At 40.1% G+C, this 18,576-nt stretch overlaps 1 protein-coding gene and 1 long non-coding RNA gene across 2 annotated transcripts; both read left to right on the top strand.

Annotated features, from left to right (window-relative positions):
- The first annotated feature begins 108 nt into the window (after positions 1 to 108).
- Positions 109 to 2,927, top strand: LOC103355509 (uncharacterized). Its single transcript, XM_008279345.1, has one exon. The coding sequence runs from the start codon at positions 1,810 to 1,812 to the stop codon at positions 2,677 to 2,679; it is 870 nt and encodes a 289-aa protein (XP_008277567.1). The 5' UTR covers positions 109 to 1,809; the 3' UTR covers positions 2,680 to 2,927.
- A 3,336-nt stretch (positions 2,928 to 6,263) lies between these two features.
- On the top strand, positions 6,264 to 12,889 carry LOC103355520 (uncharacterized). Its single transcript, XR_520095.1, has 3 exons — positions 6,264 to 7,837; positions 10,596 to 10,787; positions 10,955 to 12,889. It is a non-coding gene; the product is annotated as an uncharacterized LOC103355520 (long non-coding RNA).
- The last annotated feature ends 5,687 nt before the right edge of the window (positions 12,890 to 18,576 follow it).

The following is an 18,576-nucleotide window of genomic DNA, read 5'->3' on the forward strand; positions in this document are numbered from 1 at the left end:
TAAAATACTTTTTTCACTTTATAAAATGCTTTGCTTTACTCAGAAAACCAATCAAAAACCAAGGCAAGGGCATTGCACTGACTTACATTCAGTTCATGGAGACTTGCCTCAACCATAACTCCTATTTGCCAGACTCTAACCTTAACCCAAACCTTAAACCGAGTCTTTTTCACACCAGCATGTATTGATGTAATTTATAGCAGCTTGTTTTTTGTGCCAAAATGGAAATCGACTCCCCACAGCGACAATGTCAACAGATTTGTGTCTCCACAATATGTGCACTACAACACACGCAGACAGCAGCATTTAAAGACACATTTGTCTGTATGAAATGATAAAATTAGTTGCAGCTTAGGGACTTACATACAAATGCAGCTGTGAATGGCATAAACAGCCTTCAGGTGGAATAACATAGAGGTTCAACTATGAATGGTACAGCAAAGCGTAGGACTGTAGCTGCACAGTATATCCAAAATCTGTGGTCTCCTGGAGTTAACCCAGCCACTAGGCTAAGTTTTAAAACACTATTTTTGTACTGAAGCAATATATTCCCAGACCAGGTTTAGATACCCCTTCATCTACTGGATGTGGATGGAAGAAACAGGAGCAAAGCAATCTCAGAAAACCACTGATCTGTTACAGAATGTGTTGTCTACCACCTAACTATACTGTAGTAAAGTACCAACCCTAAACAACCAAGCAAAAGAAACTATGTCTCTAGATCAAAAACGGACACATCCTATGACACCAAGCAGTAGGCTCCTGATTCTCAGAAGTCTAATGATCTAAAATGTAATGTATTGCAAGAAAAGTTGTCTTGATTTGATCTGGACCAAAGGCAATGAAACATTAAATGAGCACTTTTTAAAATTAGACACTTGTACTTGAACATCACTCTGACAATGAAATTATTATGTGAAGCAAAAGTTAAAGAACATTTGAAAGAATAATGAAAACTTTCTTTGTCCTCTATGATTATATGGCTAGATTATGCAAGTTTCTCAGACATAGCATCCATTGAAATGCAAATCAATATTTTGACTAAGGCAGAGCAGAACATTGCCTGCAGAACTAAACCCCAAGTTTGAATTTTCATAGCAAAAAAGTTAATTTGGTATTCAAAACATAGCATTAGCAACGTGCTTCAGTAAAGCCAGAGGAGTAATAGCGATTCCTGAGTTGCATGTACAGCCCAGTGAGAAGACACGCTCCTTTAAACACACTATTTTAAATATTTATCAAGCTCAATAACATTTAACATTATTTTTAAGCTTGTGCAAATTTCGATTATACTCTCTGAACAGTTTATGGAAAATGGATACAATTTTGGATTCTTAGTGACAATAAAAATGTACACACATTTCCAGTTGAGACCAGAACCCTTTAATGAGAAGAGTTTCAACTCAGTACTGCGCATCATATAGAGTATATTCAGATGAATCAAATAGAAATTCCTGAGCTGGTAAATAATACCAGAATTTCAGAAAAATCCAGAAAAATGCCCCCATTTTAGTGTTAAAGCCAAATGTCTTTAGCATTATTTGGTCTAAATGGGAAAGACAGATGATTAGAAATATTTGGAAGAAAAAAAAATCAAGATAGTCTGCAGTCAGTACTTTGCATTGGCCTTACTTGTGAACATGTGAATGCTCTCAATTACAAACAGCACACCTGCACATGCCCTTCTGTGTATTTTCATAACAGCACATGATGCGCTGTGATTGGGTGCTTGCTGCTCCTTCATGTCTACAAAAGACACTTGACAAGGTGAGGAAACTCCACTAAAGGGAACCTTGACATCAGCTCAATATGGAGAAAACTGCTCTCAGATTTCTTATTCTCACAGTTCTCTTCCAGGTGGCCCTCTGTGCTTTCATTGGGCTCAATGTTTATGTCGACCAAAAAAGGACTTGGTCAGAGGCTAGACAACACTGCAGAGAGCATTACACTGACCTGGCTTCATTCAACACCCAGGAGGAAGTCACAGCACTTCTTGCACTAGCAGAAAAAGGGGTAGTAGATCAAGATGAAGATGAAGACAATGATGAAGATGAAGACAGCGATGAAGACAATGACGAAGACAAAGGCAAAGAAAAGGACAATGACAAAGCACAGCAGGAGGATAAGGGGCTGTTTGATACGTGGGTCGGTCTCTACAAGAATACTGATGACACTTGGAAGTGGTCAGGAGGGAAAAATGTATCGCTCTACTACTGGCCAAAATTGCCACACAAAAAAAAAACATGTTTGGCAATAAACGCTACACACTTGAAGGCAAAGAAATGTGAGACAACCAAATTCCCCTTCTGGTGCTTTCAGAGCCACCTTGTTTTGGTGAAAGAAAACAAGACCTGGGAGGAGGCGATGGAGCACTGTCACCACCTGGACAAAGAACTGCTAAGCCTGCCCTCTGAAACTGCTCTGGTTCAAGCCCTGCAGACTAGCAGGATAGCGCAGACAGACCGTGTGTGGATCGGCCTGCGCTACCTGGCTCACACTTGGCTGTGGATGGACGGCTCCACTGTGGAGGACATGGCCTGGAGCCAAGGGGCAACACCACAGTGCCCCGCCTGGAGTCACCACTGTGGGGCACTCTCACCCGGGGCAGGACAGTTGGACAGCTGGGACTGTGCAGACAAGTTTAACTTTCTCTGCTATTCAAATGTAAATTTCCTGTAAAATACTGTGCAATGAGGGGTGACTTCTATTTGCCACAAAGTGATGGTGTCGTTTGCTAAGTTATATACTGTGTGTATGTTTATATGTAGCACCACATATGGAATAGTATGATGTGGTATAAAATCCACATCTGTGCTGCATTATTTATCCATGTCTTTACAATCACATAAAGTACTGAAACTAGTGCGAAGGGATTTTAATAGAAGTGTTACCCATATCACAGATGAATTAAATAATAGAAATAATCAGTTTCCTTTATTCTGGACCCTTCTTTTCTGATTTTGCTATGTAAATATCTTTCCAAAGGTATTCACCTGGATTAATTCACTTATACTGAGTGAAAATAGTTATGAAATACTCACAAAAGCCAACTGGTGTGTGTTTTTACTTTAAATTAAGCACAAATAAACATTCTAAATAAAACAAATTTAAAAAAAAAACAAACACCTGCAGAGTGGTTCACTCACTGATATGACACCTATGGTGAATTATTTAGTCTGGTATACTATCACATAATATCCCTTATACAGCATGTCTCGCCAGTATTTCCAAGGCAACATACGGATCTTGGTAATGTAAAAAAAATAATCAGACTTAACCTGAGTCATTGTCTCTTCTCTCTGTTGCCATTTGGAAGGTGCTACAATACCTTGAGAGCTCGCGCTACCAGGTTACAAACAATCTTTAGTAAAGAGCAATCACAGAACTGACCTCTAAGAAGCACTGCTCCGCTACAGGATTAACTGTTTCTATTATCTGCAAACATCTCACAATGTGTAATAACTTGACAGACATTACAGTCTTTATACTTTACATTTTCCAGATTTCCAAGACTAGCTTTACATGTTATTCTCATTGTTTTTTTAATACTTCAAATGTGTCACTTTAAAAAAAACTACATGCAATGACAATGAAGCTATTCTGTTACATTACATTATAGTTCAAATAGAGAATAGTTGGTGTGAACTATGTACTTCAACAACAAAAAAAAGTACCAGCAACACAGAACTGTTGCACTGCTGTTACTATCAGTAATATAATATGTCCAGTGCTAATGCCAGCGAGTGTTTTGGGACAGAAAAGCAATGACCTTTTTGGCTCCTGATCGTCATGAAGATTCAGTCACACAACACATGGCCACAAGGTCACTTGTCACTCTGGGTGGGGGATACTCTGGAGAGGGACCACGCATGTGTAAAAAGCCTGACTTTTTTTTTTTTTTTTTGGAATTTGTTTGTGTGCAGTTGATGCAGCAAATTAACCACTACTGTCATTTCAGCTGATGTGACCTTTATCAGCCCTTGTTGTTACACTCTGACAGCCTATACATGTCTGCTGTTATGGTTCACCTACCAAGCCTGCTGGGCATGAGGCTGCCACTGTCTGTGCAGCTGCTGTAAAGCTGAATGGGTGCAAAGGTCAGCGTGGTGTTTGCTGGTTGCAGATCAGCGGTGACACCGAACAAGGTCGTATCAGTCTGTCACTGCAAATACCCAAACAAGTAAAATGTCAAAGCTTTGACATGAGCACTACCATTTCACTTACAATCAGACATATAGTTTCTCTCTCTCTCTTTATGTGTGTGTGTTGTGCAACATTTCCCATCAACATAATCAGAAACAGTTGACTGCATAGAAAAACAACCTGAGCAGACAGCCCTTACGGATTTCCCTGCACAGTCAGTACTGTGTCTCCATCTACTGAGCATCTCTTGTCATACCAGCTGTGAAGTTGCTGCTAAACAACAGGGACAAGATGTTTCCCTACCAGTCCCAGAGAGGCTGAGCTGATTTCAAAGTACTGTCATGCAGTGCTGTTTTGTACATAAAAACGTGGCCTAACGACACTTTTACTGTTTAGCTAGCTGCTTTTGTTTTGTTTTTTTATCATAGTGTTGCCACGTGACTATTGTAAAAACATGTGTGAACGTGTTCTCTTTACAAAGGTTTCGTATTTTTGCCATTTTATCGTCACCACAATGAGGTATTACTAATATATTCTTATTGAACACCTACTTGACAGGCTGGGGGCGTCCGGGGGGAAAAGTGTGCTCTCTTTTTTTTTTTGTTAATGACTTAATTATAGTCTCACCTGCTACGTGATGTCCCGCCAAAGCATGAATGACGTAACGCGGAAAAATACCGTAAAGGGTAGTACAGTAGCGCACGGAGTGACGTCATTACCGTAAATTAAACTGTAAACGCAACGAGAACTACTCAATCTGTGACTTGTATTGCCAGTATCAGAATTTAAATAGATTTTTTAGTGACATGAGTTCATTTGCAGTTTTTTTTTCTTTGATTCACAAAATCAGTCAACAAACTGCCATGTTTTTCATTGTAATAACCTCAATAAAACTAAATACATTCACCTATTATAAATAACTGTAAATTAAACACGTGAGCAGGCATATTTCTGAATGCCTATAATGTCACTTCAGATATATTAAAATGCACCCATATGGTTAAGCCAAACTCCATTCAGAAAGCCTCCACTTACTCTTCTGAGCCAATATTTGAGTGTTACACTGCCATCTATTGTAACACACACAGCATTGCAACTTAGATTTTGTTTTGTTTTGTTTTGGGTTTTTTTTTTTTTTGCCTTGTCACTTTACAAATTGAATCTATATGAAAAACATTTCCGACGGGACCCCTTGCAAACAATACCTAATCCTGTAGACTTAATGAATATATTAGACAAATATAAAGACAAACATCCTGCACTGTGGGTGCCATGACACTTGATAGGGCTTCCGTGTGTGGCAATGAAGCATTTTTGTAAAATTATTTTTGACCTTTATCTAATTAAAGCTCAAAAAGCCATTACTAAATAGAACAGTGGTTCCCAACCTTTTTGGCTTGTGACCCATTTAAAGTAAAGCAATTATTTGAGACCCCTAAGGTGTTATGGAAATCTTACACAGAAGTGTTTTTGGTGTTTAAAAAAAATAAAATAAAATTTGAGGGGGCTTTTGCCTTTATTTTAGAGCAGTAGAGATAGATAGGAAAGGGGGGAGAAGAATGGGGAGAGACCTGCAGCAACGGGTCGTGAGCGGGAGTCGACCGCTGCGTCGGGGACTATCGGTCGCCCGCTCAGCTAGGTGAGCTACAGGGTTGCCCTTTTTATTTATTTATTTGTTTGTTTGTTTGTTTGTTTGTTTGTTTGTTTGTTTTCTGGATTTATCTTATTTTGAAGTTGAAATTAAGTAGCTGCCTATATTATTAAGAAAAATATGCAGAAAAATAAACAAAAATAAATTTCCTGCTATTGGTAGTATTATCTCTGGTTGGGCCTATTGGACCAAGTAAATCTTCTAGATCCCTATAATATGATTGAATGTGAATTACAGAGGCTATCCAATGTGTTAATTTTGTGGTCATTAAAAAAATGGACTCTCGGCACGACATCTGGTAGCTGCGTCAAAGGGGGGTAGTTTACGGTAAAAACGGCGCCCATTACCATGTGATTTCACCGATGTTTGTAAACATGCGTCAGCCACATGTGATTCAGGCGATGAGGAAAGACTCTCCAGCTCTCCGCCAATCGGCGGCCGGGGGAGTGTCAGGGGCGGGGTTCCCGTGTTGCGCTATGGAAAATCGTTAGGGGGATACACTGTGATAAACGTGCGTTCCGAGATTGATAATAGAGACAATGAGGCTGAAACGGGACTCTGGCGGAGGTACCATTCAAGAGAACACCGGGTCCGGCGTCGGCCAGGAAGCGGATCCATCGGCACGACAGGAACAGACGCCTGGGATAAACACGTAAGTTATTTATGCTATAACGAGGCCAAAGCGACATAATGCTGCGTATGTTGCGTAGAGAATACCACTATGTAATTCATAACCGCTGGAGTGCTGGATGAAAATGTAAGATAAAAAAAAAAAAAAAGCCAAGAGGCGCTGACGCGAAAGTATGAAGAAAGAAAATAAAAGTCGCGTATTCAAAGTCGCACATGACGCGTGATGTTGTTGTTTAGAAAGGTTCAAAACAGTTGTTTAAAAAAAAAAATAAAAATCATGTTTCATCATCGATATGACAACAGGTAAATTAAACTGCGTCAGCGCGAAGTCCGACAAGCCACATGAAATCCAGTGGGAATTTCCGCTGCGATGCTCGGACATGCTGCGACGGCGTGACAGCGTAGTTTTGTTCGCTCTGAAACTTGTGACCGATTTAAACGTTAAAATGAGGATGTAAACAAAGCGAGTTTGAGGGGGGAGGATTCGGCAGGGATGGCGTGTCAAGGAAGAGCTCGGAATAGGATGCTGCGCAAGAGATGGATAGTGCGTAATCCTGTTGTGGGAGAGGACGACGTTACGCAGTTCATATTGGCACGATCATTTAACACCTCATGGTCTCTTTTTTGACAGCGTGGCCAGAATGAACAGATAAGTTTTTCTCTATATAAAAAGCACTGTACTTTACGAACGTGGCCACAGATCGACCGAGGGGATTTGTGGTGTTGTTTGTGGGATTTGAGAGCAAAAGAAAACTTGAGCACGAAGTGAGGAACATGACGGTGACGCAGCTTGATTTGTGTTTCAGGTGTCAGACAACATTTGCTGCGTCACAGAGATCCCAGGAGGTCCTTAATAGTAATCTGGCTTTATAGTGCGCACTTGATATGTTGAAAACAAGCTGCATTTCCCGAACATAGGGGGTGCTGTTGAGTCACACAGTCAGGGGGCTGTATCATCTGCTCTGAAGGGATGTTGACACACAGGTATGTCTTCTCTCCCTATAACTACTCACTGTTTTGTTTGTTTGTTTGTTTGTTTTAAATCTCTGGGGTGGTCTGCTTTAATTCATTTTAAACTGATGGCCAAATATAATGTGAATTAATTTCAATTATCTGCACAAGCTTCCGATACCTGAGTTGTAGTTTTGTGCTTCCCCCTGCCACTCTAAAGGAGTGAGCTCTTTAGCAGGTTTGTCATCGTTTACTAGTGCCTGCCATGCGCCCTTGTGAGAGCACAACAGAACACTGACACGCCCAACGTGATGCCGCTGTTCTTGTTGTTGACATCGAGCCTGCTGGCCTCTCTCCCACCTTCCTAATGACCCCGGCGAAGGAAAGTGTGGTGCCTTCTGCTGCTCACCTGCCAAGAGGACGGGAGATGAAGCGCTTCATCACCTCTCGGAGGTTTGCGAGGTGAAAATGAGACACACGAGCGGGGGAGCAAACTCCATCCTGTCAAGTAGGTTTGTTCAGTCAATGGGTGAATCAGCAGTAGACCTCACGAGTTGCTTGAACCACTGGCAAGGAAATGGAAAGAGAGAGAAGGGGAGGAGACGTTTAGAGCCTTAATTATGTGTACTGAATAGTAACTTGATTCCTGAGGGAATGTCATCATGGCAGTTTTGAGACAAACAGGTAAAGGTCATGGGAAGAAGCTGATCACTGAATGAGTATCGGGGGTGGTCTTACAACAGAACGTCACTAGTCCTTATTTGCATTATTTTGAAAATATGAATATATAATGAACCCAATATCAGAAGTTTAGAGCTGCCAAAGCTTATCAAAATATTTTCCACTGACTGTTAGAATCATGCCCAGTGCAGTCATAATGTTTACCATGTCCTCTGAGGCTGACCAGTAGAACAAGTGACCCACTTTCACAGACAAGGAAACGTGACCTCAATAGTTATTTTGCTATTCTTTCGGGGAGAGGCGCTGCCTCTCAAGTCAAACAAACACAAGCGTTCAACCTAGTTTTATTCAGAGTTCTTGGAGATTTCACAATAATGCTGTTACGGAGAGCTAAAAAAAACAAAACAAAAAAAACAATCCCTGCTTTTTCAGCTGGAGCAAATGCAATTCAGCTGATACTTGCGGACCAAAACTAGATGCGGCGGAGAAGTGCTTTTAAGAGACAAGAGAGGCATGTGAATGTCCTGATGGATGTGTTTACAGCAGGAGGGCCCAGCGTCACCTGTAGCCCACGCAAACCTTCGGAGAAAATGGTGCGCGACCCACTGCCTCTTAAAACAGATCCCTCCTACACGCAGATTATAGAATAGGAGGTGGCACGGAGCCGAGAGATGACAGTGCTAAAATTAAACTCAGAGCACTGCTGGCCTTGCTAGATGATGATGTATTATTAGACAAATGTGAGGCAGCATTCATTCGCAGGTATTGTTAGCTGTTGTACACCTAATGTGAAGCAAATTGAGCAACAAAAAATAAAAAAAAAAATACTGGAAGCTATTGTAAACCACAAGGGACCACTCTATACTGCTGTTATTAAAGGCCTTGGTATTTCCCTGTGTAGACTGATGTATTAAGTTCTGTAAATACTTAAGATTAAGCGTAGTGAAGGAAAGTGAGCTAGTCAGATAGCTTCTTGTTGCGTCAGTGTTTTTGTCCAAAATCACTAATCAGTGGAAAACACTAACAAAGTTTTCCGTGTCTTGGAAACTGGAAACCTAATTTGCTTTTACCGAGAGGCTCCACAGCCACATTTCAAATCCCCTAAATCTACGTATACTTCGGTCTCTGCTTGTTTAATCTGTAATGCCACTCTCATTATCAGCAAGACATCTGATATTTCCCAACAGACGGAGCGAGAGCCAGAAGAGAGTGACAAAGTGTAAATCAGCTCTCACATCTGCCGTCTTCCCATTTATTTTCAACCCATTGTGCGGCACATCGAACAAACAAAGTGTCCCACTCATGTGAATGCTCACAATTTGTTGTTCCAAAGAGAAGACATTGCTACGTAGGAGGAAATATCCGAGCTATTATACGATCCAAACTTTTGGTTACAGGCAAAATCAACAGGACATAAGGTCTGATTGGTCCAGTCAGGTGTCTTGGGATTGATTTTGTAACTCCACTGCTTTGATGGCAACACATCAACATCAGTCGGCAACTACTTTGAAAGCGTGAAATCACCACAGTGCTGCTGTTATGACCTTTGTAGGGGATTATAATCCACATATACTGCTGCTTATGTATATATGTTGAGTAAATATAGTTTGCTTAACTGCGCAATTGTCTGAAGGTGGTTTAAAAACATATTACCTCAATGAGTTTGCCCCTCTCACTCCTGATAAATTAGGACCTCTAATCTGTAAGAGGATTAGCCACCTACCCTGTTTACACGTGCACGCATGCAAACAACCTCACCCCCCACTGTTACACACAATGTCACACATATGGAGGCACTCTGTGTCTATTTTACGTCACCTGCTCTGATGTGACCCAACCCAGTGACTGTGACACAGATTGGCAGGTAACCGTCTGTGCTGCCTGATGCACCATCAGTGCTTATCTCAATTTTTAAGCCACAGCAATATGTTTTGTTCCTATTCTCTTAGCTCTGGCTGAAAAAAACATTTGTTTATTTACTTTTTTTTTCTTTTAGCATCTGTTCCTATGATTGTAGGCTAAAGATGGACATTGCACGCAGCTTGATATCATGCCTTCAAATTAAACCCCAGTTGCGTAATGCACTTTGTTTTGGTTTTTAAAAGGGGCTGATGCACCTTTAACAAGCGGTAGATGGTCAGGTGACTCGGCAGAAAAAAAAAAAAGGAAAACTGCTTTGATGCAGAAGGCAGCCTCTGCACACACACAATGGGCTGCAAAAAGAGCTTGTAGTAAAAAGAGGAAGAGAGCAAGACAGAGTTCACGGATAGTAATGTTGCGTGGGAGGAGTCAGAATAAACAAGGCGAAGACGGATAAAAGGAGTGTTGCGGCCTTCAGACTACACTGTCTGCCTGAGTTATTCTTGAAGCTGACACTGTGTTCATGTAAATACTGGGAGTGCCAGTCGAAATCGAGGACATTTTAGCCTCTTGTTTGGGTCAAAGAACATTTCCGTAGAAAAATGTTGACTATCATGTACTCCCAAATTCAATTACCACTGAAACATATAACCAATCAGTACAACTGCTTTTGTTTTAGAAGCCAAGACACTAAATTGCCAGAGAAGAGGATTAAGGACTGACAGACAGGGAAATTGTCCCCGAAAGACACATGAAGATTTTGGATTAGTTCCTACGTCACCTTTTCCCATCAACAGGACAACAGCGTCTGAGACACTGACAGGACAGGATAATGCCAGCCTTTTAATGCCAGACCTACAAACAGAATACAGTGAGTTTTCACATTAATCGTCTTGGTTTTGTGCTGTCAGAAGAAAACGGGAGCAGCCGTTGGACAGAGAAAGTCTCAAATGAGTTCCCTGTAGACATTCTGTATTCTGCATGCCTCATTGGGATGGACAACAGGGGTTCATGCTAATGAATCCTTACCTATTTCAGGACCTGGTTTTTCCATCTCGCACCACAGTCAACCCCAGTTGGACCGGCAGCAGGACTGGATGCCTGAGGCAGACCCAGGAGAGGACACAGTATCCTATTGTGAATTACAAAGAAGGCTGCAGGGAGCTGCGGAGATCTATTTTTCCACAGCATGATTCATAGACAGTTTTTGTTAGGGTTCATCTCTGGTGCCAGTCTGCTGCCGTGGCCTTTCTTACACTGGGATCTTGGTCATCGGATGCACTTTTAATGCAAGGAATTGAGCTGCTGACTCAGTGGTTCTTCTCATTGGTGCCAGCAGAGAGATTGAATCTTCCTCAGTGTCTGGTTCTATTTTAATCTGTCCGTCTTCAGAAGAAGTTAGAACTTCGTTAGCATCAGCTCACACATGGAACTCAGAAAACGTACCAGTATTTCAACTAGTGTGTTGATAGCACATATTGGCTTATATAGCCAATAAAACGTACTTTATGCAAAGAGTTATTTTTACAGTACAGATGAAAAAACAGCTGGGAAAGATGCTTAAGATAATAAATAAAATGCAAAACTGCGATTTTAGCACCATGCCAGAACTTGAAGACTGTGCTTTTGAAGACTGTGAGATTGTTTTTCTCTGTAACACAGCCACAATTAAAACCAATAGGGACAACCACGAAAAGTGCCAATAGCATTTTTGTCCATTTTGTTTATGCAGATGCTGGATTAATTTAATCACAGTATCTTCAAAAACATCTCAATCGTTCCTAAGCGATTCATACATTAAGCAATTCCACCAGAAAAGAATGAAAAATAAAATTAGCATCAATTTAACTGCAAACAAATCAAATGTAACAGTTATAGGTGTAGGCACTTTTATTAATAGAATTACAATAATTGTTCAAATGAATTCAACATGTTGATCTGCTAATTAAACAGTGAACATGGTAGAATCTCAAGTTCAACAACATCATGCAAAACAGTCGTTAAAAAAATCTGTTTAAAGACGATGACAGCAGTGTTTTTGTCTTTCTAATTCCAGATCGGGACATGGATTGAAACTATATTTTTTATTTTAAAGTCATCCTCCCCAGGGAACTGGTTTCAGATGGTGTCTTAGAGTATACAATCCTATCTAGCACCATTTGAAATCGGTGTTCTTGAGTGGGAACAGACTTCGGGAATGACTTCGGTGCACAACTTCATTCACTAGGTTGGCATAAAGATTGGTGACATTGTTTGCATTCATATTTTTACATGCCCTTCCAGACTTATGTGGCATTCAGGCATTTGAAGTCATTTAAGAATATTTCAAAACAACATCCACTGGTGACAATAGATTGCCCACTGGTGCACTGGTGCAGCTCATGTTTGAGTCCAGCCTTCTGACCTCCCGAGCCCCCCTCTCACCAAGGCTGACCGTTTTCCTCTGGTGTTCAGAGTTTCCATCATATCTAGCACCATTTGAAATCGGTTACAATGTGGAGGGACTATCAACAAACAATGTGTCAGCCACATGATGAAATTCCTTAAAGTACCAGAAGATGGCAGCCTCACACTGCCAACAGCTCTTATCTAAGGAGGCCAAGTTAGAAGAATCCTGGAAACAATAAAAGACTGAATGACCCTGTTCAGGTACAAGACCAAGAAAAGTTTGGAACAAAGCATAACTTGTCGCCAAGGACTGTTGTGGCTTAGGAATTTGTTTTCTTCTTTTATTACAGTTGCTCAGCCATGATGTCTGCAAGTTGCACAGTTATCTTGGAATTTCTTTTCAAGCTATAAGTCATTTTAAAAAAAAGATTAATGGTTACATTTTTTAGTAGTCCTGTAGTTGTGTTTCAAATATACGTGTTTCCTCAGATTTAAATGTGCAAAATGTTAGATTATACTTAAATTAACATGTTGTTGAGGGCCATTTTTGCATTCCCAATAATAAAGCAAATGTAATTTCACTCATAGGTGTCTCATTTATTAAGTCTCATTGTTTTTAAAACAATTAAGTGAAAAAAAAACATTTCTTATGAATGATAGCAAATATGAATTTGTGTAATATAATTTATGTTAAAGTTCATTATCTTTTTGCGTTAATTGTCTTCACCTCAGTTTGGTTTTGAACTAAAAAAGACACAGGTTTAGCATCAGCTACTGCAGGTATGAGTTGAACTATTTTTAATTACAGCCTGTCATTTCTCCAACTCCAGGGCAGAGGCAATTCTTTGGAGTTTTTGAGCTTTAAATTAAATTTAATTATAGCACATAATCTTTTAATACATGCCTGCCTGACGTTCTCATGCTCCATTACGTGGAGACTAGATGGCGAATAAGGGCCAATATTAGCCGAAAGCATCAAGCCCGTAGCTGTCAACCCTTTTACCCTCACAGCTGACGTACGCATTAATGCAGTTGTCTTTTGAATAAATTATTGAAAATTCTTAATTAAAATGTATGAATGATTAACCCACACTGTCAAGGTTGTTACCCTTAACAGTGTGGGTTTAGAAGTGTGTGGTTTTGGAAAGCTAACAGCAGTTTTCCAAGAAAAGCAGTTTTAAATAGAAGTAGCTCTGATACAGAAAAACTCATTTCAGTGTTTAGTATTATTATAATGTACATAGATTTTGTTCCCATGTTGTGTGTTGTGTTATTTACCCACCTCTTAACCTTAAAGCAGTAGCAGTATCACATACTATAAAGTCTGTTTAAAACTAATGTACCTGCAAAGATGTGAGATCATTTATGTTTAAGTAACTGTAATTTATTCAATGTTCTTCTGTTTGTTTGCACCTGGACATGTAAATACTGTTTGCCTCAAGGGATAAGATGAGATTTAATGCCAAAATGTGCTACTTTTCTGTTTTGTCTTTAACTTGTAAGACGTAAGTCTGTGTTTTCTGTAACTCTGTCTCCATCAAACCTTTATATCTTGAACTCTACTGTATATAACACCCACAACATAACATAAAACACTTAGAGCAAGCGTAATTGAGCTACAAAATCCTTACTCACACTCTTATTTCAGTTGTTCATGTAAAGCCTTTGCTGGTTGTACTGATTTAGTTGTTACAGATTTGCCATCACCTTCACCATCACTTAACTCTATTGTACCACTAGCACCAGAAAGGTCTCTTCACAGCTTCTGAAATCCTCCTCTGACATTTTCTCGCACTAACAGTACCCAAACGGGGTTATCTGCTAAGTAGCACCGTCTACCACAGCTTTCTAATGACTCCCTACTACCTACTGACCTTGTCAACAAGATAAGTGTCAGGCAGTCCAGTCAAAGCCTAAATAAAGGGGATATATACTGAAAGGCTATCCTTGAGAGGGGCAAATCTTAACTCGCAACATGACCTTATTTTTATCTGTGGTGTCTGCAAGGAGCCAGCTAGGAAAAGGAGATGTCTAAAAACACTGCATGTTTCTATGTCAACAGCAAACAAGATCATTTATTGGTCAGTGTCCTTCCACTTTGGAGCTAAAGTGAGTCATAGGGAGTGCCTGCTTTAAATGTGACATCATCTGCAGCATCATTGATCCTGGACTCCACCAAGCTCTGTTTTGACTTGCCAGGCCTGTTTCGTTGTGTTGTGGTTAGTGTGACTGGTATCTCTGGTTACGTCAAACTACATTCAGGGTTTTCCTTTGACCTCAGCAGAAGTAGGAGGAGGGCTGCCAATTAAAATTACAGATTGGTCATAGCAGACATGGAAATTAAAAGCACTGAAATAATACTAATAGTAGGAAAATCAACCAACAGCATGTTTAATTTATGAAGCAAGGCTGTTGGATTTTTGAAAGAAGACATACCACAATCTCTTACGTATGAGAAGTTGGAGTCATGAGCATTAAAACACACCCTTGCTCCACAACTTTCAGAGTAGGCTTTAACTTAATTTGTCTGGTATGAACAGAGACTGACATTACAGTCTGTTAAAAGACTTCTTTCCTTCTGCTTATGTTAATGCTGAGGTACACTTATTTGTATGGCATTTCATTGAACTGCATCAGAGGAAAATAGTGTTAAAAGTTGACCCACACCGAAAGGCAAAGTAAAAAGCTGGCCATTATCAACGGGAGTATAACAATGCACACTTTCATACAATCTGTCTTGGAAGGCATTCATAGTATAGGACACATTTGTGCACAAACAGAGCCATAGAAGTAGCTAAAATAGGACTTTTGAGCGTCAATCAAACCTCTTTCTTCGTCATATCTACATGCCGGACACATTCTGACGTCATAAAAATGTGGAGTCAGTGTTTTCCATTTAGACCATCCACAAAGCACTTCAGTTAGTGTACAAGGATCTTTATGCCACATGTTAACGTTAATATTAAGATTGCTGCTACTCAGAGAATAGTTAGACAAGAGTTAGGTTATCTTTAAAGTGACACTTTGGAACCGGTCTGCCACACCTCAACAATGAAACTTCATTACTGCTCTCACTGAGATACAATATGTCCACATCATGAGTGTCCATATGGTATGAGGTATAAAGGCATATTAAATGATATGAGTGATACAAAGGGATACTATGTTTTCTACTGAAATAAAAGTGAGAGTAGGCTGCTCAAGTAAAACTAATAATCCATATTTTAAAGGTGCTTAAACTAAGAGCTGCTCTAATAGAAACATGTAAACATTTACATTAAGATCACTGCCATACAGATGGCGGCGTATCCACGCTACACATCTGTTTTTGGTCTTCTGCCGAGTCCTTAGTGGGAACCATTTATGACTTGTTTGTCTTAAATTTAAAGACCTCCATCCGCTCTACTCATGAGAACAATTTTAAAGAGGAGTCTACTACCAGCAAGAAGTTTCTCTCTTTTCATTTCTTCCCAACCTTTTTTTTTTTTTTTTTCAAACCACAGAAAAGTTGTGACAAACCCACTCCAACCATATGCCCCACATCTTGTGCAACCATGTAAGTGATTCAGCAAAGATACATGAATCATAAACAAGACTGTATGTGCCCCTTGTTCCAGTCAGGCTGCCAGGTTTACTCTACAATGCCACATGAGTTTGTCTGACCATGTGTGGCGTAGTTCCTTTTCTTGTTTACTGCCATCACTCGCTCTGTTTGAGGAATCCCCCCCCCCCCCCCCGTTTGTCTTTGTGGCTGGAACAAGATTAAATAGTCTCATGCACGAGAGCATTTCCTCCCCTTTGTGTCAAACAACAATATGAAGACTGATCATGATCTTTGAAAAAAAAAAATGCAATTGGGGTCATTAAAAGTCCTACTGTGTATTTGATTTTAAATTTCCTGAAAGAGAACATTAGATTTTTGACAATGTACTTACTTGTAGGCACATATGCTATGTAAAAACTCAGTGACACCTCAAATATACCCCGTATATGTATCTATACTGGTAATAAATGCTTTGAAATACATTTAGTTTTGATAACATTTACATTGATCTTTTACGTGCATATAAATAAAATCACTCTGCTGTTAGAAAATGTTTTATTATACACACAGATCTATTTTAACACACTGGGAATTATCAACAGCCAAGTCAGACACATCTAATAGGAGACACATCAACTATTAGTGTAACTGTCTTGTGTGGTGTTCAGTCAGGTCTTCATGAGTATTAGTATCTTTATCGAGGCATTCATACTACCTTATGTAAAACAAATTATAATTTTTGTGCCTCATAAAACAATAATTTTATCACAGAATATTACATTTTACAGACTAAATGCTACTTAACAGTGTGTTTATTCATTCAAATGCACATAGTTCATAATAGGAGTTACAAAAACATGTGCGCAACTACACAACAAATCAACAACAGGTAAAGTGAATAATATTAGCACTGAATGCTTTGGCCTCCCCGTGCCAATCTAAGTTCTGCCGTACAGCAAACGCTGCTCAGGAACAACTCAAGGAAAAAGAAAAACAGCAGTTGATCCGGCCTCAAAACTCCCCAGATCCCAATCCGATTGAGCTTCCACAGGATGCGCCAGAATAAGTGTGAACCATGGAAACCCCATTCTACAACCCACTGGACGCAAAGGATCCACATCTCAGTGCCAGACACCAGCGGACAACCACAGAGATCAGAGCTGTTTCAGTGGCACAAAATGGATCAACACAGTACTAGGCAGGTGGCTTGAATGTTGTGGCTAATCGATGTATGAACGTTTTTTTTTCTATTGTAATTTTTAAAAATAAATGTCTGTATAAGGGCTGCAAGGCTCGGTGGTTAGCACCGTCGCCTCACAGCTAGAAGGTTGCCGGTCCACGTTCCGGTTCGGACGCCCCAGGATCTTTCTGCGTGGAGTTTGCATGTTCTCCCCGTGCAGCGTGGGTTCTCTCCGGGTTCTCTGGCTTCCTCCCACACAGTTCAAAAACATGTTGAGGTTAATTGGTGATTCTAAATTGTCCGTAGGTGTGAATGTGAGTGTGCTTGGTTGTCTGTCTCTAAGTGTAGCCCTGTGATAGACTGGTGACCTGTCCAGGGTGTCCCCTGCCTTCACCCTAAGTCAGATAGGATAGGCTCCAGCCCCCTGCAACCCTTGTGAGGATTAAGCGGTGTATAGATAATGGATAGATGGATGTATAAACCGGTTTACTGTACATATTACCGTTCTAATAGTAGAACACAAAACTTGTGTTAGAAAAGGCTTGTTGTTTTGATCACAAAAGTTGAAAAATATTTCCAAAGGGTAACTGGGTCACCAAAAAGAGGATGGACAGAGCTGTCATCACGCTGTTCCTGTCCTTCCCAAACCGGATAGGGAATCATGGAAATCCAACGGAAAATGAACGGGTGCTGAGTAGCATATCACTATTGTCATGCAAAACTTTCACCACTCCTGTTTTTTGTGGTTTCCTCAATTCATTTCTAAGCTAAAGGGCAACATAAAAAAAAATGCTTCTAGAATATACACTTTTCAGGAAGTGAAAAGTGTATATTCTAGAAGTGTTCCATAGGATTTTGAAAGTGATGATATTGCATGAGTCAGAATGGGTGTGTTACTGTACTTCTGCAGTGGAAAAACTGAGTTTAAAGAGAAGGAAGAATCATTGTTTCCTGCTGTCACTCAGGTTTTTGGTCACTCTACTTCCTGCTGAGGCCACAGCTAAAAAAAAAAAGACTATTGAAGCGACACAAGGCAGGCATTAAAGTTGGTTAGTCATTACATCTCTACAAATAGTGCACTAACTGGATTACAGCCACATTATTAGTTAATTATAAAACATGATTACAGTTGCAGAGCTGGACCATTGGGCCACTGACTCGTGTGAATTGAAGGGTAACAGTTCACCTGGTTTGGTTGAGATTCTTTGTTTCAATGAGAAAACTGGTGATAGCTTACATTTTCAGTCACGATAGTAACATGGTTGAGGGATTGCAATGTTGGCCTGAAATATATGATGTTTTTTGATTTACAATGATTAAATAGTGTATGGGCCTTTCAGGTACCAAGAGGATGAATCCTACTGACTGACTACTGACCAGCAAGAACTTCACATCAGCACTTGGCTTTGATTGGATGGGTTGCTATGAAATTCTCTGTCTCCCTCAGAGTCCATTGTGCTCCATCGATCCATCCTTATTCTTTCTCAGTCTCACTTATAAATATCCAGAAAATGTATTTACAATACATTCTCATCAGCTTCAGCTGTT

The sequence above is a fragment of the Stegastes partitus genome, unplaced genomic scaffold (genome assembly GCF_000690725.1).
Source record: "Stegastes partitus isolate 25-593 unplaced genomic scaffold, Stegastes_partitus-1.0.2 Scaffold5, whole genome shotgun sequence".
Classification (NCBI taxonomy): domain Eukaryota; kingdom Metazoa; phylum Chordata; class Actinopteri; family Pomacentridae; genus Stegastes; species Stegastes partitus.

Excerpts from the sequence above, each read along its gene's own strand:
- LOC103355509 (XM_008279345.1), top strand. The coding sequence starts at position 1,810 with ATGGAGAAAACTGCTCTCAGATTTCTTATTCTCACAGTTCTCTTCCAG.